Source organism: Oratosquilla oratoria, chromosome 15 (assembly GCF_046742065.1).
Source record: "Oratosquilla oratoria isolate Oo_2021 chromosome 15, ASM4674206v1, whole genome shotgun sequence".
NCBI classification, from domain to species: Eukaryota; Metazoa; Arthropoda; class Malacostraca; order Stomatopoda; family Squillidae; genus Oratosquilla; species Oratosquilla oratoria.
Window position 1 is genome coordinate 39,591,051 of NC_134791.1, and position 22,769 is coordinate 39,613,819.

A 22,769-nucleotide genomic window follows, 5' to 3' on the forward strand; every position below is an offset into this window, starting at 1 on the left:
CTAGGAGGTGCTAAGACGGGCGGGAGGGTGGAGTGTTTTTGGGGATGGAATGGGTGGGAATGATTTTATGCCTTCTCCTTTTTGGCTACCTCCCTGGTAAGGGGGAAAAAGCCTTGGTATATGTATGTATGTATACTTTTTCCAAATTCCATTATACTACATTTCTTGATGAAGTTCACTTCACACTTTTGACTCCATTCCCAGACTTTATCCAGGCCTTTTTGTAGTGATTTACAATCTTCCTCTGTACTTACTCTCTTTAGTAGTTTCACATCATCTGCAGAGAAGTTTATATAATTCCATACCTTCATCCATGTCATATATATGGCAAACATTATCGGAGCCAATACAGGGCTTTGTGGGATTCCACTTATCATTTCTTCCCAGGTCGAGTGTGTATGTTTGTATGTATGTATATATACACAGATGTATAAAGAATTATATGAAATGAAGGTCAAGAATGAAGTTGTGGTTAGATTATCCTCTTGAAAAAGAACTGGGTCTGTACTCTGTACATTTAATGTAATTTAGACTTTAGAAGCAGTTGATGTGGCAGTAAAAAGTGGAACCTAATTATAGAAACATTGTCATTTGATTAAGTTTTACCCAGTTTAAAAGGAATTTTTTTATATCTAGAGCTTGATTTTTCAGCTTTTTATTTGATTTGTATATTGTTTATATGTTTAATGTTTCTCATATTTTTATCTTTGTCACTTTTCTTTTAATTGTTTCTTTAAGTTAAGAGTTTAATGTTTTATTTGAACATATTTTTTAGGCTCCTATTAGTATCCTAAACAAAAATATGTAGTTCGATGTTTCCCAGACCCATCAACCCTCTTGGAAGTCGCAACGAGATTCAGCTGACAATAACATGGATCAAGACACATTTGGAAATGGATAATGAGGTTTCCCTGCCAAAGCGTGAAGTCTATAATGAATACATGTAAGTCTTTACTGGTATTTGATCAAGCAACTTGAAGTGACTGGTTTTGTATAATTTGACTTGGGCCACATTAATTAATTTTCATTACTTTTGTACATAATGAATTTGCAAATGAATTGTGTAACTTTGTTGTTGCTCTGGGTCCTACACTATTTGTTAAAGTATAATGTATTCTTCATACATTATGGTGTACTTTTAGATATTGTATATATTATATCCATTACAAAACTTTGACAGAAATGACCATGTTCATTGTATGTTTGGTTTGCAGGCATTACTGTAATACCAACAACATCAAGGCATTAAGCACAGCAGACTTTGGCAAAGTGATGAAACAAGTGTTTCCTGCCGTTAGACCTCGCAGGCTTGGGCAGAGGGGTGCTTCAAAATACTGTTATTCAGGGCTTCGTAAGCGCTATACCTTGGACCCCCCATCTCTACCTGACTTGAATGATAATATGGCTAATAAAGCTATGGTGAGTGCTTACATTAGTGTTCTTACAGATCAGATGGTTTATATTAAAGGAAAAAACTATCTAGTTGAATTTGTCATTGTTAACCTTACACAATTCTGAAATGTGTTGGTTAGAAGAGCTTTTCATTACTAAGCAAAATTTTTAATCTTTCATTTAAATTAGGTTTGCTTAATTTATGTTGAAATTTAAATTAATGAATGCAGAAACTTAATTCATGCTTGACCATGCTACCTCACAACATTTTTAGCAAGTTTCTAATATTTTCTGCCATGATAGGATATTAAGAAATTTGTACATGTACAGAGCACATTTAGTGTATGCATGTCTTATCTTTATACCAAGGGCCTCTTTCCCCTTAAAAGGAGGTAGCTTGCCAATGCATGCACCCACTCCTACCCATTCCACTTTCATCCACCACCTATTGGTTCCTTCTCATCTAAGCTCCTTGTGGATGAAGGGCCCTGTCTCCTGCCCACTGCTCAGGTCAGAAGCAGTGTAGCAAGACACATCTCATCCACAGCAGGGCTACTTCATATACACTGTGACCCTCCCTCTTTATCCCCTTATGTTTGTAATAGAGAAGAATGGGAGAAATCCCTTCAGTCTGTGTCAAAATATCATCCACACACAATCATTCTCCACTCACACTTCCCCTCCCTACTCCCTTCTCTGCTCAACAGATATTACTCTATTGTTCATAGCCCCTTTCACCTATCCATCCATTTCATATTTGGTTGTCCCCTCAAGTTCTTTCCATCCACATCTGGTTTTCACACTTTTTGCTCATAATTCTTCACTCATTTTTTTCCATGTGCCTCATCCCAATAACCTTTCATCAGCCTTATCTGCTAGTTCCCATTTATATCCCCACTCTCCTCCTCAACACTTCATTTCTCACTCTGTCCAAACAAATAACCCCCACCATACTTCTCACTTCATCTCAAACACCTATCCTCTGCCATCTCCCTTCCTTGCTCAACAGACATTCTCCTCTTGCTCAGATCCCCTTTCATCCCATACATCCATCTCATTCTCAGTCATCCCCTCATGTTCACTCATCCATCTCTACTTTCTACACCCCAGTTGGCCACAGACACACTTACACCAATTACAAGAGAGCTAACTGGGAAGCTTTTACTGAAGAGACAGAACAACATTTTAAAACACATAACAGTACACCAATCACAAACATAAACAATGCTGTGCGCACTTTTAATACAATCATACAAAATGCAGACAAGAGATACATCCCTAGAGGCAACAGAAAATCACACAACCCCAACTTCACACCAGAAATCCAAGGCCTCATCAGACAACGTGACACACTTAAACACGATACCCCCACACCTATCGCTCAAAACATAGCAGACCAAATACAAACACTAAACACTGTGATTGCCAATAAAATACATGAACAAAAAACACAAAATTGGCAAAACTTTATCAATACACTTGATCACAAAACAAACACCAGCAAATTGTACAAAACACTCAACAGCATTACACTATCCAACAGTAACACTACACGCTCTCATGCAGCAATAATCACAACAACAGATAATCTACCCTCAAACAGACAAGCAAACGCACTCATACGTCATTTTGCACAGACAAGCCATCTCACTTCTCACCCTGACGACCGATGCACCATTCGACGTAAGAAAGACTTTCCCACAGACTCAGACTATACACCCTTCATAGACAGTCAGACAAAACTCATAATACATAGTCTCAAGCACTCATCTGCCTGTGGCCCTGATAACATAAGCAACATCCACCTAAAACACATTGGACCACAAGGTATACACGCACTCACAAACATTGCAAACTACAGCTATTCACACAACACTATACCCGACATCTGGAAGCATGGTAAAATAATCACCATTCCAAAACCGAACAAAGACCCAACAATCCCAACATCGCACCGCCCAATCACACTTCTCTGCACCCCCTCTAAAGTCATTGAACGCCTAATACTTAAACTTGTCACACCACATATTCCCCTTGCTGACTCACAACACGGTTTTAGGCCACTACACTCCACAAACACTCTTCTGACAAACCTCACACAAAGAATTTTTGATGGCATCAATTCAGATAGGCCCCACCAAAGAACACTTCTTATAACATTAGACATTAGTAAAGCTTTTGATGCTATCCCCCGCCACAACCTAACAAATAAAATATATAACACAGACATGCACAATAACACCAAAAGATGGCTGGCCAATTATCTGGCAGGTAGGAATGCTTACGTGTCATATAATGGCCAATCATCGCACATCAGAAACATTAAGAACGGAGTACCACAGGGCTCAGTTCTATCCCCCACACTATTTAATCTATACATGCATGACTTACCCACACCAGACACCTCAGAAATACAAATCTCTTCCTATGCAGACGACATAACAATCACATGCACACATCGTAACACAGACAAAGCTGCAGAAATAATCCAGCCATACCTTGACACACTCAACACATGGTTCATCACAAACAGACTCAAAATAGCTCCAACCAAATCTACAGCAACACTTCTCACCAACTGGACAAAAGAACACAAATACATACCTCATCTCTACATCAACAACACTCTAATACCACACACAAACACACCGAAAATTTTTGGTGTAACATACGATACATCCATGTCTTTCAAACAACACATCACAAACATAAAAAACAAATGCACACCCAGACTTAACGCACTTAAGTCAATCACTGGAACAACATTTGGACAAAACAAAGAAACTAATATAACAATATACAAACAATGCATACGCTCAGTGTTGAATTATGCGAGTCCTGCATGGGCTCCTAATCTCAGTGAGACACACCACAACACCCTTCAAATCATACAAAACAAAGCCCTAAAAACAATTACAGGCTGCACAAATACAACACCTACAGACCATTTACACCATGAAACAAAAGTCCTCAAAGTCAAGGACCACCTCGACATGAGAGGCACACAAACACTTGCCGCAGCCACCACAAACACATCACACCCGCTACACTACATAGCAGAACACCCACAGACACCAAGAAACATTAAAACAACACCCAAAGACCTTTATCACGCACAGATACTCTCTTCTCTTCCTCCACAACCACCAATTACCAGCCTCCGGAAACATATTCATAATCATATCACTCACCGCTCCATTAACACACTGAAAGACAACACACTGCTGCATGCCAGACCCCCTGATATCCACCCTTCTGAATCCTCTCTCCCACGAAAGGACAGAGTCCACTTGGCCAGACTGCGGTGCGGTCACCACCCAGCACTTCTAAGCTGCCAGAAGAGGCTGGATGACCGCGTTGTGAACAGCTGCCCAGGATGTAACACTTCACCCCATACCATACAACACATAATGGAAGACTGCATTATACACAATCATGCACACAAACAACACAACATACGCTCTATAAAGGATTTGTGGGAAAACCCAGTTTCGGCTATGGCATTCCTTGGGGAGACGGGACTGCTCGGACAGACAGTCTAGGGAACGACAACAACAACAACACTTTTTTTTTTTTCCCTAAGCTTTCTTCACTCATTCTTTCCCCTATCTCTCTCTCTCTCTCTCTCTCTCTCTCTCTCTCTCTCTCTCTCTCTCTCTCTCTCTCTATCTCTCTATCTCTCTCTCTCTCTCTCATTTCATTTTTTGCCCAGGTTACACATCAAGCATTGCTTCCCACAAAGTATACATTGTGCTTTTCTATGTCTTCCACTCAAATTACATATCAAGCATTGCTTCCCACAAAGGATACATCATGCTTTTCTATGCTCACTCAATATAGCTAGTATTCACTCCAATGGAAGCTGGGAAGTTGACTTCTTTGAGCCACATCATTGTGTATCATCCAGCCATTTAAGTTTTTGCTGGATCAAGTGAGATATATATTTCTTTTCAAGTATAGCAATATATATATATTGACATTGAGCCCACATGTAGGATCTGATAGCAAAAATCAACAAGAAAACAAACCTGTTGCAAACCAGTACTAGTACTGACTTTGGACAGTAACAAAAGATTCTAATAAAAATCTATAAACAGCTCATAAGAACCACCCTAGATTACACTTCTACAGCATAGTTCCCAATTATCAGCAAATTGAACACAAACCATTTACAAGCACTGCATAATTGAGCACTAAAAGTGATAGCAGGACGCACAAAAACCACCTCCATATGACACCATAGAGAAACCAAAATCCTCCCAATTAAACTGTCTATCTATATACCAAAAGCTTTTTCCCACATATAAGGGAGGTGGCTAAGTCAGAGGCACATTCCTATTCCCACCCATTTCATTCCCCTTCACAACCCTATCTCAGTTCCTCATGGATGATGGGTCATTCCTGCTTTTGCCAACTGCTCTGGGTCAAATGCAATGCACCAAGACACAGTACATCCACAGCAAGGTCCAATTAAACACATGACATCCTCACAAAAATATAGTCACTCTCAGATAACTAAACAAGCCTTTTAAGAAAGACAACCAGACTCATCTCTTCAACAGCAACCCCCAGATATAAGTCCCACAGAGAAAACCCTCCCACACCAGACAAGAACTACACTAGCACACCTGCACTCAGGACTCCATCTGTCATTAAAACAATAACACAGAATAGGCTTGGCTGCAGATTCAAACTGCCCCAGATGCAACCACCATATAGAAGACAGAACACCTCATACTACAATACCCCACACTAACAATCCCCAGACAATAACACAATATCTCTTCTCTAAGAGATTTATAGTCCGACCAAAGGGCTGTTGTCAGTTTCCTGGAGTACACAGGTCTTCTGTAAGAGAGACTAGGGTCAGAATGATTGATTTATCTTCCCTTCCTAAACCCACACTGATCATCAGTTACTCATTCTATTCCCCTTTAAAACTCTTCCATACAGTGATGCCTACATAGGCATCATGAGGCATGAGTGGTTATACAAGGATCCTGGCATCTGTATTATATTTTGTAGCTGTAGCTAAGTTACTCCTAAATTCTGTGAACTGATTTGATTACATATTTTGTGTTTATTATTATTCAGAGTGGAAAAGAACAAAACATCAGTGACTTTATATTTTATAACACAAGTAATTTGATGCATTGTACATTAGGCATCCGATATTGCGTGCGAGAATTTGACCTGTATTGAAGAGGTTAATCCTCCCAAATGCCACTCTAATTACACTTAACAAACAGATCTCTCTAATGCTATTACACAGTAATCCCTTTTTCCTTTGCATAGTGGAACTATACAAGGACTTTCCAGTCCTCTGGCACATTCCCCTCCCAGAGGCATACAGTGAACAATCTCATTAGTCAGTCCTCTGTAACTGTTCCTTCATCAAACACAACAGGTGTCATACTGGGAGATGATTTGAATGCACATCATTCAGTTTGACTGAACACACAGCAGATTAGAGAAAATACTTGAATAACTTTCCAACTTAAACATAATGAACTTCACCAACAGTCCCAGTAGACAACCTCTTCAACACAACAACCAACATTCCCTGACATGTTGGGTTCACCTGCCCTACAAATATAAATAACATGGGAAACCATTCAAGATCTTTCATCTGGTCACTTCTCAGTAAAGATTACCATAGAACTGAAAGAAAAAATACAACCCACTATCAAGAAAACATAAATTACCAGAAAGCAAACTGGCAAAAGTACTCAGAAAATGTAGAGAAAGATTTAGAATACTTTAGAATAAATTAATACCCATCCCTGGATAAAGCAGTAAACAAAATAATAACTGCCATCCAGAAAGCAAGTAAAGAATACATTTCAAGGGGTTTCAGAAAACAATTAAACCTCAACCGCAAAAAAAAATAAATAAATAACAAGAAAAAACATTGCAGTGTTTAAAAAGAAACAACACGAATCTAATTGATAACTGGGAGATGAAGACTGGGAAAAACTAACAAATAAAACGGATTGAAAAACTGATAATGGTTAAAATGTAGAGAACTGTAGAACTCATCAAAGACACAAATTCAAATCTCCCCACCCACCCACAAAGCAGTTGGTGTAACTAGGTAAAATACCATCACTAAAACAGCAATGTAACATCATCAATAAGCATTTCTCCATAATAAGTTTCAAACCCACAAGACCAGATAATAGGAAAATGAATAGAGAAATATAAAAAATCAAACATGCCACTGAAGCTACCCCTCTCCCCACCCCTTTCTTTCACCAATGAAAATATAGAATGGGCCTTAAAGCAATTAAGAAACTCCAGAGCTGAAGGCCTAAACAAGATCTTTAACATCCACCTCAAACACCATGGACAAACAGCCATAAGAGCTTTAACTGGCATTTTTAACTACTGGTTACACAGTAAAATCTGAAACATCTTGAAAAGGACTCGCATACTCCCAAGCTTGAAACCAAACAAACTCCCTGAAAGCCCTGCACCTTGCAGACCAGTCTCACTGCTATCCACAACACCAAATTAATGGAAAGGCTGATAACAGCCTCCCCTGACTACTATGGATTCAAGGAGGACCATTCTTCCAGCACTTCTGTCAGCAGGTGGTGGAAGGATTCAATAAAAAGACCCTACCAGAAAGAACAGTTGGGGTTACCATGGATATAAACAGGCTTTTGACAGAGTCCCCAGACACATACTATTAGGATAGACATTCATAACAATGACAAGAAGTGGTTAAACACTTTTATAGCTGGGGCATAGTGCATGGTAAACCAAAACAGCCGGGTCTCAGGTATAAAAAGGTTATACAGTGGAGTTCCTCAAGGTCCAACAGTTTTCACCATTACTGTTCAGTATCTTCATGAGTGACCCCCCAACTCCAGAACCAGAATTGAGCAATTATGTTCCCTTATATGCAGATGACTTGACAATAATGATCAAACATAATAAATGCAAAATGTTAACAAAGAACACCCAGGTCTACTTGAGCAAAGTGGAACAATGGCTCAAGAATAACAATGGAGGATTCACTCTGGAAATCAACAGTGATGTTGCTCACACCAGACAACCATTGGGGGAAAAAAAAAGCTCATTAGTGGAATTTAATAGCCATATCCTTACATTGGAGGGAGACCCTGAAATTGTGGGCCTCACATTTGATACTCGCATGACTTTCAGTACAGTCCAACATTTCATCTCCCACTACTGTTCTCGAACATCTCTCACAAGTCTTTTACCCATTTCTATGTATTCCCTTTCAGGCTTCCTGTGTTTCCCAACTTCCACATCAGTTTTTTTGTGTGTCACTTTGTCAAATGTCTTTTCCAAATCTAGGTATTGCCTACACAATTCACCCACCCTCTCAATTATGTGTGCTAGTAGCATAATCAGGAACATACTGGTCTCACATTTGCCAGGGTTCAAATCCTACACTTCTCTCCAATTCTCAGCAGTGACTGTTAGCTGCTATAATAGTCCAAGCTTATGGGCAAAGGCTCCTCACCACCTTCTCTCTCATGCGACATATCTGTCCCTCTTGAATACAAACTTCATAGGTTGGACACACAAGTCTTCTCTAAAGCAAAATTGGTTGTCATCCTGATCAAGGACATTGGTCTGTAATTTAGCAATATATCCTTGTTTCTGCCCAGTGGCACTTTCCCCTCCTCCAGTAAATATTCTATTATTTACATACATACATATACCAAGGCTTTTTCCCCTTTACAAGGGAGGTAGCCAAAAAGGAAAAGGCATAAAATCATTCCCACCCATTCCATCCCTGAATACACTCCACACCCCTCCACCCTCCTTCTCATCTTAGCACCTCCTGGATGACGGGTCATCCCTACACCTTGTGCACTGCCCTGGGTCAGAAGCAGTGTCGCAAGACACAGCACATCTACAGCAAGGCCACTTCATTAAATCGGTGACCCCCCCCTCTCTGTACCCCCATGCATAAAGGAGAAGACAGGGAGAAATCCCTTCGGGCTGCATCAAATTTGCCCATCCCCCCGCCCATTCCACCTCATGCATCACAACATCATCCATATACAACCATTCTCCATTCACCCCCCGTCTTCTGTCCTCTCCCATCCTTCCTCAACAGTCATTCCCCTCTTCCCCAAAGCCCCCTTCACCCCATCCATCCACCTCATCCTAGGACGTCCCTTCATGTTCACTCCCTCCACATCTGCCTTCCATACCTCTTTTACTAGTCTTTCTTCACTCATTCTTTCCATGTGTCCAAACCATCCTAATACTCTTTCATCAACCCTATCTCCCAACCCCCTTTCCACCCCTGTTCTCCTCACCTCCTCATTTCTCACTCTGTCTTTAATATACTTTATTCACACTCAGTATCCAATTTAAGATTCCATCTGGCCCTGAAGCCTTCTTCACCTCCAATTTCTCAAGTAACTTAAACATCTCAGTTACTTTTAATGTTTGAATATAGTTCTGATAATTATCATACTGTTGAATTATTTTTCAGTTGGGCCTGGATTGTCCTGTAGAAGATGGAGAAGTGGAACGTGCAGCTTGTTGTATTGTCATGGAGTGGGCTGAAAAATTTTGTTCTGTAAAGTTTGAGGCTATGAGAGATTTAGCCTTTTACCTTGTGCAGAAGAATTATGTAGATAATCGGTCTGTTGCTGCTATCACAGTTGCCTCAGCAATGGACCACAAACCAGGTAAGTGAAAAATTGCTCCTTTGTCCCAATCATCTCACTATGTAATGTAAAGATTTTTTTTTTTTTTTTATAATTCTTTATTCTGTTGAGGGGCAACATCCAGTCTATAAAAGTTAGAATTGCTTCAGCCTGTTTATTGTTAGCATAATTTTCAATTTTAGGAGACTAATGGAAGATCATTTCATATAACTAAAAGGTAGGTTATGGATTGTAGTGTTAAAAGAACATGTTAGGATCCAGCTGTAGAATTCAAGTGCTTGTAGTCTATCTTAAACTGTTATGAAAATCAGTTAAACTTTAAAGGATTCAAATACAGAATTCCATTGTATGTAGTTTATGTGGCACCAATGATATCCATGGCTAAACACCTGAAAGTGCTACTATTTCATGAGTTAATTTTTTATGTGACCCTAATACATTATTAATATGTGTAGAATTTAAAGATCATATAATTTTGCAGACTTGGGGATTGGTAGTGGGGCAGGTGGTGGTGGAAAGCATCGAGAGACACAACTTCAACTCCAGCGCAAACTTCAGGAACGTGAAAACATCCGTGAGCAGAAAAGAAAACTCCAGGTATGAAATTAGAAGTTTTGTAATGTTCCAATGAATCTGTATCTCCACAGATATTTTGTACTATGTTGCCCTAAATATATACCTCCTTCTACCAGAAGATACTGAAAATTGTGGCATACAAATTCACCAAGATTTTTAGCTCAAAATTCTGAGTTAGGCCTATACCTACTATGTGGGTTGACCTCCAAATATACATTTGGTTACCAGTGGCCCAAGATTTAGCCCTACAGGTAAATGAAGTTAGGCTATAGTATACAATAGCCAGTGCTAAAGCTACATAAAGTCATCACTTACCTGTATATTGAGACACTAACCATAATATATTTCTGTATGTGTTCTAAAGCAAATGGCCTATAACTCACACTGGTTGGTATGGTATGTATTGGTATAACATGTTGAATATTTAAAATTCATCAGGTCTCTCAGTGAACACAATAAAATCAAACTCAACAAAAGAAATGCAAACAGCAAGACCTATTGATCCTTACTGTGCTGCTTGCAAATTGAAAGGGGGTGTAAACAGTGGAAACTTTGAAGAACCATTGACTTATGTGCTCATTATGCTGAAAAATAAGTTAGATGGGGGCTTGGGAAAGGTAGGGGTTGTGTGGATCAGAGTTTTGTGGTAAGACAGATGTTGTGTTGGTTCCACCAATGCTACCAGAGAAATATTGTTTCTCTTCGGTGGTTCACAACGTCCTTGAGACACGGCAGTGAAGGTTCAGTAGGACAGTGAGCCAGTTGAAAAAATGGAGATGGTTCTCTGCTTTATTGATGATATCTCTGTGTCAAGTTTCCAAGTCACCACAGGCCAGATGACTGGGTCTTATAAAGGGGGAACTTGATGAGTTACCAACAAGGAATTATGTACAGTAGTTTAAATTACAAGGAGCCATTTGGCCTAACTAGAGTTGAGCTAAGGCTAATATATTTGTTACTTAATTACATAATGTTAAATCCTTAAATTATATATCTACAATCAATGTCCAAGTGGACATAGAACCATAGGAGAAATTAAAGTGAGTGATACTGATGTCTTGTGGTATAATGCTTCGACTGTGGAGTCAAATGGTTAACGTGAGCTGGCTGGTGACCTCGGAGATAATTGTCTTGACTGTGTGTGACCCGATGGCTTGACGGATTGGTTAATCCCCCATTTTGGGTGACTATAGAGGAGGTCTTGAGCAAGCTCACTACCATGAAACTCTGTATGTGTGCGTGTGTCTGTGTGCACTGGTGCTGGCTGATATGCACACAGACATGTTGCTTTTGTGGTTTGTTGATATGCAACATGTGCAGCACAGATATGTGAGCCTTAGCAAAGGGTAAGGATATTTTTTGGGCATTTATGGATTTGGAAAAAGCTTATGACAGAGTAGACAGGAAAGCACTGTAGGAGGTTTTGCAGATACATTAGAAGCCCGATTTAACAAATCTCAACTTAGCGGAAGCTCAAATTAGCGAACTGCAAATAGCAATAACGAAAATGCTCAACTTAGCGGAAATGGTCCACTAAGTTGACCATTTTCCGCTAGCTGGCCAGACGCGTGTCTACGGAAATAGCTCAATTTAGCGGGAACGGTAAGCTAAGTTGAGCATTTTCCATCAACTGGCAACATGCGTGTCTCAGAGTCCAATGTTACTAGATGTTACCAGATTGTGGTGGTGGAGTCAAGGAAAAATTTATAAATTAGTACTTTGGAGGTATACTGTATAAATATATATATATATATATATATATATGTACTATAATATATATACAATAATATATAATTCAATATATGTATAAAGTATAATTGTAGCAGAAATATATTCAAGTAGAAATAGATGGTATAATAGGAAAACAAAATAATGAAACAGTAAGTTGATGGGAAAATTCAAAATCAGTACGCGAGAGTAATCACCACGAAAAACACTTCTATAACAACGAACTACGTTTTCTGCAACAACACAACAATAATGCTCACTATCCAAAAACCAACTGCCCAGTTCTATTAATCGCTAGAATTATGTACACCGAACCAAACACGAAGCTATGACTAATATTCCGTGAAATTCACAGACAGCTCATATCATTGTTACACCACACACACAGCTCATATCCTTGTTACACCACACACACACACACACACACACACACTTTCAACGAACGGACGGCTTGAAGAACGTTCTGAAGAAAAGTGCAGATTGTGGATCCCAACGCAAAGAGAAGTGCCTTTTTGTATTTACAGGGTGGGGGAAATTGCTCGTGGGGTAGTGGGAAAGTAAGGAAAGAGGAGAAGGGGAGGGATTGCTGGGAAAATGGAAGGTAATGAGGAAGTAGAGGACTTGGTCCAAATAGACCGCCGTAAAGTAAACAAACGACCACAAGACGAGCTGGAGGACGACGGAATGTCTAATAAGAATGTAAAGATTAGAAGTATAGATAGGAACAATACAGTAGAAAGTGATGAAAATATTTTCAAGGGATTTAAAGAGAGTGGGGGGGACACAAACCCCCCCCGACTGACAAGACTAGAGAAGAAGGTTGATAAGGTGATCGAGGACTTGGAGAGTAGGTTAGGTCATATGAACACCATTTTACAAAGGGTTGAAAGATTGGAAGAACTGGAAAAGGCGAATAAAAACTTAACTGATGAAATAGAAGACCTAAAAAGACAGTTAAGAGAGGTAAAGGTGGAGAATGAGGAATTGAAGAAGAATAGTAAAGAAAACAGAGAAACGATAGCTAAAGAAAGTAAAAATTGGAAGAAAACCCAAGAAGGAAATAAGGTTTCATTCACTGACATAGTCAAACAGCAATTGAAAGAACATACTGAAGACTCAGTTATTAAAGTGATGAGACAAAAGGAGAATATAGTAAGGGATTTAGCAGACAAGAAGAAATGTATAATTATATTAGGAATGGAAGAGAAACACAACACAGATAGAACCACAAGAATCAAAGAGGAAAATGAAAAAGTAAGCCAATTACTAGAATCAGTTCAGGAAGATGAACCAGAAATTATGAAACAAATCGAAGAGAAATTTAGACTCGGAAAGTATAGCACAGACAAGACCAGACCAATTAAGATCAAATTCAAGTCACAAACAACGGCAGAGAATATCTTATCCAAAACAGGGAAACTAGCAACAAGTGAACAATACAAAAAGATATGGATAAAAAGAGAAATGAATAAAGAGGAAAGAGAGGAAGAAAAGCAGAAAAGACTGGAAGCTAAGGCAAAAAACGAGAACAGAACGGAGTCAGAGAAAGAGAGATTCTATTGGAGAGTAGTGAACATGAAACTAAGGAAGTTCGACATACAAAAGAAAAACATAAGGGAAACGGAGAACACAATGGAAGTGGTAGAAAACTAAGTGTCTTACACAAATATAGATGGATTAATAACAGGATTGAATGAACTGAATGATTATCTGAAGGAAAAAGAACCGGACATAATGGGAATTGTAGAAACAGTGTAGGACATGATGCATATTGGATTAGAAACAGAGAGACAAAACAAGGGGGTGGAGTTATGTTCCTGACTAAGAAAGATATAAACGTGAAAGGTGTCATATATGGAAAGAATACAGTAGAGATGATTATGATAGAAGTGGAAGACAGAGATAAGAACAGCAGAAAATTTGTGATCAATTATGTGCCTCCGAAAACAGCCTCATGGGAGGAGAGTGAATATAAAAGTATGTTAGAGGACACAAAGATAGCATTAACTAAAATAATGGAAGACGGAGGAAGAATAGTTATGATGGGCGACTTTAATTGCAAAGAAATCTGCTGGGAAGAAATGACAGTAAAGAGTGGTGATGACTCATGGGGAAATGCTCTACTTGAGATGATTACTGACCATTCAATGACACAATGGATACAAGAGAACACTAGGTATAGAAATGAAGAAGAACCATCGAGGCTAGACTTAATAATTACATCTGAACCTAGAATAGTGGACAAGATTGAATATAAAACACCAATAGGTAAAAGTGACCACATATTGATTGAACTGGAACTTAATGAAGAAAAATATATGAAAAGAAATGAACAATATAGAAAAGGAAGAATGATGTATGAAAAAACAAACTTTGATAAAATAAGAGAATTCTTCCAACAAGAAAACTGGGAAGAAATATACAAAGAAGAAACATCAGTGGAAGAGAAATGGAATATTTTGACAAAAATTTACAAAAAAGGAGTGGAAAAGTATGTCCCAAGACAAAAACAAGAAAAAGAATATGTAAAATGCTGGTACAACAAAAGTTGTAGGGAGTTAAAAGACAAAAGAGACAAAGCCTGGAACAGATGGAAAAAAGACAGAAGACCTGAAAAATGGAAAATATATACTGGTTATAGAAATGAATATGTACAAAAGTGCAGAGAGGAAAAAAGAAAATATGAAAAAGATGTTATAGAAAAGTGTAAAGATCAACCAAAACTATTCTACAGATTTGTAAACAATAAACTGAAAAACAAACAAGACTTGGAGAAATTAAGACAAGGAGGAGTTGAATACACTGAGGAAATGGAAATGGCAGAAATTATGAACAAACATTTTAAATCAGTGTTTACAAGGGAAAATATACAACCTGAAGAGATTGAGTGGAAAGAAAAAGTCCCCCCTATGGAAGAAATAGAAGTAACAAAGAATGAAATATTGACACACTTGGGTAATTTTGATGTCAGAAAATCGCATGGGCCAGATGAAATAGCAAACTGGATTCTGAAAGAATGCAGGAATGAACTGGCAGACAAAATACATAGCATAATAAGCAGTTCCTTAAAAGAAGGAAAAGTTCCAGAAGATTGGAAAAAAGCAAATATAGTACCTATATATAAAGGAGGAAATAAAGAAGAACCTACCAACTATAGACCAGTCTCTCTAACAAGTACAATAGCAAAAATTTGTGAAAGAATTATCAAAAGTAGATGGGTAAAATACTTGGAAAAAAACAACGTACTAAATCCAAGGCAATTTGGATTCAGACAAGGACGATCATGCGTCACCAATTTAATATGTTTCTATTCAAGGCTAATAGATATAATACAAGAAAGAGATGGATGGGCTGATTGTGCATTTCTAGACCTAAAAAAAGCTTTTGACAAAGTACCACATAAGAAGTTGCTTAAGAAATTAGAATATGAAGGAGGAATACAAGGTAAATTGCTAAATTGGATGGAAGACTTTTTGCAAGAAAGAAAAATGAGAGTAGTGATAAGAGATCAGCACTCAAAATGGAATGAAGTAATAAGCGGTGTCCCGCAGGGAACAGTTCTGGCACCAATAATGTTTGCTATATATATTAATGATATGGATGAAGGAATTGAAAGCTATATGAGCTTCTTTGCAGATGATGCAAAACTACTGAAAAGAGTGAAAACTGAAGAAGATTGTGAATCACTACAGAGAGATCTAAATAAAGTACAAGAATGGAGTAGGAAGTGGGAGATGGAGTTCAATACAAAAAAGTGTAGTATAATGGAATTTGGAAAAAGCAAAAACAGAATAACAGGATCATATAATTTGGGAGAAGAAGGAATAAAAAAAGTAGAAAATGAGAAGGACCTGGGGGTCATTGTTATGAATAATATGTCACCTGAGAAACATATAAATAAGATTTTTGGAGAAACTTATAATTTAATAAGAACAATCAAAGTTGCATTTACATACCTGGATGAAGAAATGGTGAGGAAAATCCTAATCACCCTGATAAGACCAAGATTGGAATATGCAGCAACGATATGGTCACCAAGTACAAAAAAATGTATAAAAAAACTTGAAAGAATACAAAGAGCAATCACAAAACTGGCACCAACACTCTCAAAACTATCATATGAAGAGAGACTACAAAAACTTAAACTACAGACACTAGAGCAAAGAAGAGAGAGAGGAGATTTGATAGCTATTTACAGAATCATGAAAGGCATAGAAATTACTGATAGAGAGAATCTGATAAAATGGGATGACAGAAATACAAGAGGACACGGAAAGAAAATAAAAAAAGACAGCTATAGAAGAGATTTGAAAAAGAACAGCTTTCCTCACAGAGTAATAGACAGTTGGAACAAGTTAGATGAGAAAGTGGTGTGTGCAAAAACAATACATGAATTTAAAAATAGTTTAGATAAAATGAGATATGAAGACGGGACCCCACGAGCATAGCTCCCCTTCCCGTAAAATACAACTAGGTAAATACAACTAGGTAAATACACACACACACACAACCATTCACGAGTTTAAAAGCAAACTAGACACTGAGAGATACAATGGCGGGACAACACGAGCATAGCTCCCCTTCCCGCAAAATACAACTAGGTAAATACAAACACACACACGGCTCGGTGGCGGATTGGTAAAGCACTGGCCTCACAAGCCAGAGAACCGGGGTTCGATTCCCCGGCCGGGCGGAGATAAGTTGGGTTTGTCTCCTTTCACATGTAACCCCTGTTCACCTAGCAGTGAGTAGGTATGGGACGTTAGTCAAGGAGTTGTGACCTTGCTGTCCCGGTGTGTGGTGTGTGAGTGATCTCAGACCTACCCAGAGATCGGCAAATAATGAGCTCTGAGCTCACTGCCGTAGGGTGGTGTCTGGCTGTCTCGACAGAGATTGCAGCAGATCCGAGGTGAATACACACACACACACACACACACACACACACACACACCCTTTCATCGAATGGACGGCGAGAATTGGTGTTCCGAGGAAAAAGGAAAATCTACGTGGATCTCAACGTCCAGGAAGTGCCTTTTTGTATTTATAGGGAAGGGAAGTGCTCGTGGAATAGTGGGGAAGTGAGAGAGAAGGAGAAGGGAAGGGATATTGAGGGAAATGGAAGGAAATGAGGAAGAGAGAGACATGGTCCAGGAGGCCAGGAGATTTGTAAACAAGAGGCGCACTGAAGACGATGACTTTGGAGAGGACAGGATCAACAAAAATGTAAAGATTAGAAGTATAGATAAGAGCAGCACAGTGGAAGGTGATGATAATAGTTTCCATGGATTTAAAGAGGGTGGGGGGGATACCAACCTCCCCCGATTGACAAGACTAGAGGAGAAACTTGATAAGATGATTGAACATTGGGAGGATAGGTTCGGTAACGTAACCAACATTGCGCAAAGAGTTGAAAAATTGGAAGAACTAGAGAAGGCGAACAAAAACTTAACTAAGGAAATTGAAGAATTAAAAAGACAATTAAAAGAAGTAAAAGAGGAGAATGAAGAATTAAAGAGGAATAGTAAGGACAACAAAGAGGGAAAAAAATCCAAGAAAACAGTAAAGTTGCATTTACTGACATAATCAAACAACAAATGAAAGAACAAACTGAAGACTCAGTTATTAAAGTGATGAGACAGAAGGAGAATATAGTAAGAGACTTAGCAGATAAAAAGAAATGTATAATTATATTAGGAATGGAAGAGAAACATAACCCAGATAGAACCACAAGAATCAATGAGGAAAATGAAAAAGTAAGCAGTTTACTAGAATTAGTTCAGGAAGATGAGCCAGAAATAATGAAGCAAATCGAAGATATGTTTAGGCTCGGAAAGTATAGTACAGATAAGACCAGACCAATTAAGATTAAATTCAGGTCACAAACGATGGCAGAGAATATCTTATCCAAAACAGGGAAACTAGCAACAAGTGAACAATATAAAAAGGTATGGATAAAAAGGGAAATGAATAAAGAGTAAAGAGAGGAGGAAAAAAAGAAAAGACATGAAGCTAAGGAAAAAAACGAGACCAGAACAGAGTCAGAAAAAGAGAAATTCTATTGGAAAGTAGTGAATATGAAAGTAAGGAAATTCGACATACTAGAGAAAAACAAAAGGGAAACAGAGAACACAATGGAAGTGGCAGAAAACTAAGAGTGTCTTACACAAATATAGATGGATTAATAACAGGGTTGAATGAGCTGAATGATTATCTGAAGGAAAAAGAACCGGATATAATGGGAATTGTAGAAACAAAATTAAAGGGTCCACTACCACCCAACAGTGTAGGACATGATACATATAATTATTGGATTAGAAACAGAGAGACAAAGCAAGGGGGTGGAGTTATGTTCCTGACTAAGAAGGATATAAACATGAGGTGTGTCACATATAGAAAGAATACAGTAGAGATGATTATGATCGAAGTAGAAGACAGAGATAAGAAGAGCAGAAAGTTTGTGATAAATTATGTGCATCCGAAAACAGCATCGTGGGAAGAGAGTGAACATAGAAGTATGTTAGAGGATACAAAGATAACATTAAATAAGATAATGGAAGATGGAGGAAGAATAGTTATGATGGGCGACTTTAATTGCAAAGAAATCTGCTGGGAAGAGATGACAGTAAAGGGTGGAGACGGCTCATGGGGAAACGCTCTACTTGAGATGATTACTGACCATACAATGACACAGTAGATACAGGAGAACACTAGGTATAGAAATGAAGAAGAACCATCGATACTAGACCTAATAATTACATCTGAACCTAGAATAGTGGACAAAATTGAATATAAAACACCAATAAGTAAAAGTGACCACATATTGATTAAACTGGAACTAAATGAGGAAAAATACAGGAAAAGAAATGAACATTATAGAAAAGGAAGAATGATGTATGAAAAAACAAACTTTGATAAAATAAGAGAATTCTTTCTAAAAGAAAACTGGGAAGGAATATACAAAGAAGAAACAACAGTGGAAGAGAAATGGAATATTTTGACAATTTATAAAAAAAAGGAGTAGAAAAGTATGTCCCAAGACAAATACAAGAAAAAGAATATGTAAAATGCTGGTACAACAAAAGTAGTAGGGAGTTAAAAGACAAAAGAGAACAAAGCATGGACCAGATGGAAAAAAGACAAAAGGCCTGAAAAATGGAAAATATAGAAATGAATATGTACAAACGTGCAGAGAGGAAAAGAGAAAATATGAAAAAGATGTCATAGAAAAATGTAAAGATCAACCAAAACTATTCTACAGATTTGTAAACAACAAACTGAAAAACAAACAAGATTTGGAGAAATTAAGACAAGGAGGAGTTGAATACACAGAGGAAATTGAAATGACGGAAATTATGAACAAACATTTTAAATCAGTGTTTACAAGGGAGAACATACAACCTGAAGAGATCGAATGGAAAGAGAAAGTCCCCCCTATGAAAGAGATAGAAGTAACAAAGAATGAAATATTGAAACACTTGAGTAATCTTGATGTCAGAAAATCGCATGGACCAGATGAAATAGCAAACTGGATACTGAAAGAATGCAGGAATGAACTGGCAGACAAAATACATAGCATAATAAACAGTTTCTTGAAAGAAGGAAAAGTTCCAGAAGATTGGAAAAAAGCAAATATAGTACCTATACTGTATATAAAGGGGGAAATAAAGAAGACCCTACCAACTATAGACCAGTCTCTCTAACATGTACATACATACATACATATACCAAGGCTTTTTTCCCCTTACCAGGGAGGTAGCCAAAAAGGACAAGGCATAAAATCATTCCCACCCATTCCATCCCCGAAAACACTCCACACCCCTCCACCCTCCCTCCCATCTTAGCACCTCCTAGATGACGGGTCATCCCTGCACCCTGTCCACTGCCCTGGGTCAGAAGTAGTGTCGCAGGACACAGCACATCCACAGCAAGGCCGCTTCATTAAATCGGCGACCCCCCCCTCTCCGTCCCCCCATATAAAGGAGAGGACGGGGAGAAATCCCTTCGGGCTGCGTCAAAATCTTTGCTCACACACACTACCTCATCCCCCATTCCCCCGTCCATTCCACCTCATGCATCACAACATCATCCATATACAACCATTCTCCATTCACCCCTGTCTTCTGTCCTCTCCCGTCCTTCCTCAACAGTCATTCCCCTCTTCCCCAAAACCCCCTTCACCCCATCCATCCATCTCATCCTAGGACGTCCCCTCATGTTCACTCCCTCCACATCTGCCTTCCATACCTCCTTTACTAGTCTTTCTTCACTCATTCTTTCCATGTGTCCAAACCATCCCAATACTCTTTCATTAGTTAGTTAGTTAGAGAGGAAGGCCTCTCTAACAAGTACAATAGCAAAAATTTGTGAAAGAATTGTCAAAAGTAGATGGGTAAAATATTTAGAAAAAAACAATGTGCTAAATCCAAGGCAATTTGGATTCAGACAAGGACGATCATGCGTCACCAATTTAATATGTTTCTATTCAAGGCAAATAGATATAATACAAGAAAGAGATGGATGGGCTGATTGTGCATTTCTAGACCTAAAAAAAGCTTTTGACAAAGTACCACATAAGAAGTTGCTTAAGAAATTAGAAACTGAAGGAGGAATACAGGGCAAACTGCTTAATTGGATGGAAGACTTTTTGCAAGAAAGAAAAATGAGAGTAGTGATAAGAGACAAACACTCAAAATGGGATGAAGTAATAAGCGGTGTTCCACAAGGAACAGTTCTGGCCCCAATAATGTTTACTATATATATTAATGATATGGATGAAGGAATTGAAAGCTATATGAGCTTCTTTGCAGATGATGCAAAACTACTGAAGAAAGTGAACACAGAAGAAGATTGTGAATCACTACTGAGTGATCTAAATAAAGTACAGGAATGGAATAGGAAGTGGGAGATGGAGTTCAATACAAAAAAGTGTAGTATAATGGAATTTGGAAAAAGCAAAAACAGAATCATATAAATTGGGAGAAGAAGGAATAAAAAAAGTAGAAAATGAGAAGGACATGGGAGTCATTGTTATGAATAATATGTCACCTGAGAAACATATAAATAAGACTTTTGGAGAAATTTATAATTTAATAAGAACATTCAAAGTTGCATTTACATACCTGGATGAAGAAATGGTGAAGAAAATTCTAATCACCCTGATAAGACCAAGATTGGAATATGCAGCAACGATATGGTCACCAAGTACAAAAAAAAATGTATAAAAAAAACTTGAAAGAATACAAAGAGCAATTACAAAATTGGCACCAACACTCTCAAAACTATCATATGAAGAGAGACTAGCAAAACTTGAACTACAGACACTAGAGCAAAGAAGAGAGAGAGGAGATTTGATAGCTATTTACAGAATCATGAAAGGCATAGAAATTACTGATAGAGAGAATCTGATAAAATGGGATGATAGAAATACAAGAGGACATGGAAAGAAAATAAAAAAAGACAGCTATAGAAGAGATCTGAAAAAGAACAGCTTTCCTCACAGAGTAATAGACAGTTGGAACAAGTTAGATGAGAAAGTGGTGTGTGCAAAAACAATACATGAATTTAAAAATAGTTTAGATAAAATGAGATATGAAGACGGGACACCATGAGCATAGCTCCCCTTCCCGTAAAATACAACTAGGTAAATACACACACGGAAAGAAAATCAAGAAAGACAGCTATAGAAGAGATCTGAAAAAGAACAGCTTTCCTCACAGAGTAATAGACAGTTGGAACAAGTTAGATGAGAAAGTGGTGTGTGCAAAAACAATACATGAATTTAAAAATAGTTTAGATAAAATGAGATATGAAGACGGGACACCATGAGCATAGCTCCCCTTCCCGTAAAATACAACTAGGTAAATACACACACGGAAAGAAAATCAAGAAAGACAGCTATAGAAGAGATCTGAAAAAGAACAGCTTTCCTCACAGAGTAATAGACAGTTGGAACAAGTTAGATGAGAAAGTGGTGTGTGCAAAAACAATACATGAATTTAAAAGTAGTTTAGATAAAATGAGATATGAAGACGGGACACCACGAGCATAGCTCCCCTTCCCGTAAAATACAACTAGGTAAATACAACTAGGTAAATACACACATGTTGCAACAAATTACTGCACGTTGCTGTTTGCAATTCACGATTGTGCTGCCTATAATTCACTTGCAATAATATATATACTGTATGTGTGTGTGTACACTAGGGAATTTTTAGGTACGTATCATTTTTATAATCCGCTCTGGCAACACTGTTACACCAACGCTCACTCGCTCAATTTAACGGAAAATTCAATTTAGCAGACTGGACCTTGGCTGAATTAGTTCGTTAAATCGGGCTTCTACTGTATATGGGATAGAAAGAAAGCAAATGGTTTAAGGTAAAGGTGGTACTTTGCCAGAAATGTGTCATGTCA

The 22,769-nt window shown here is 38.2% G+C and overlaps 1 protein-coding gene across 3 annotated transcripts in view; it reads left to right on the plus strand.

Annotated features, from left to right (window-relative positions):
* Nucleotides 1–22,769, plus strand: part of LOC143033415 (uncharacterized) — a 612,185-nt gene that overhangs the window by 572,569 nt on the left and 16,847 nt on the right. For 2 of the 3 annotated variants that reach the window (XM_076198821.1, XM_076198823.1), the window contains exons 3-6: nucleotides 809–943; nucleotides 1,215–1,419; nucleotides 9,875–10,073; nucleotides 10,534–10,649. In XM_076198821.1, the coding sequence (XP_076054936.1) occupies nucleotides 809–943; nucleotides 1,215–1,419; nucleotides 9,875–10,073; nucleotides 10,534–10,649 (655 nt within the window). The remainder of the gene's footprint in view (nucleotides 1–808; nucleotides 944–1,214; nucleotides 1,420–9,874; nucleotides 10,074–10,533; nucleotides 10,650–22,769) is intronic. The other variant, XM_076198822.1, reaches the window with a different exon arrangement.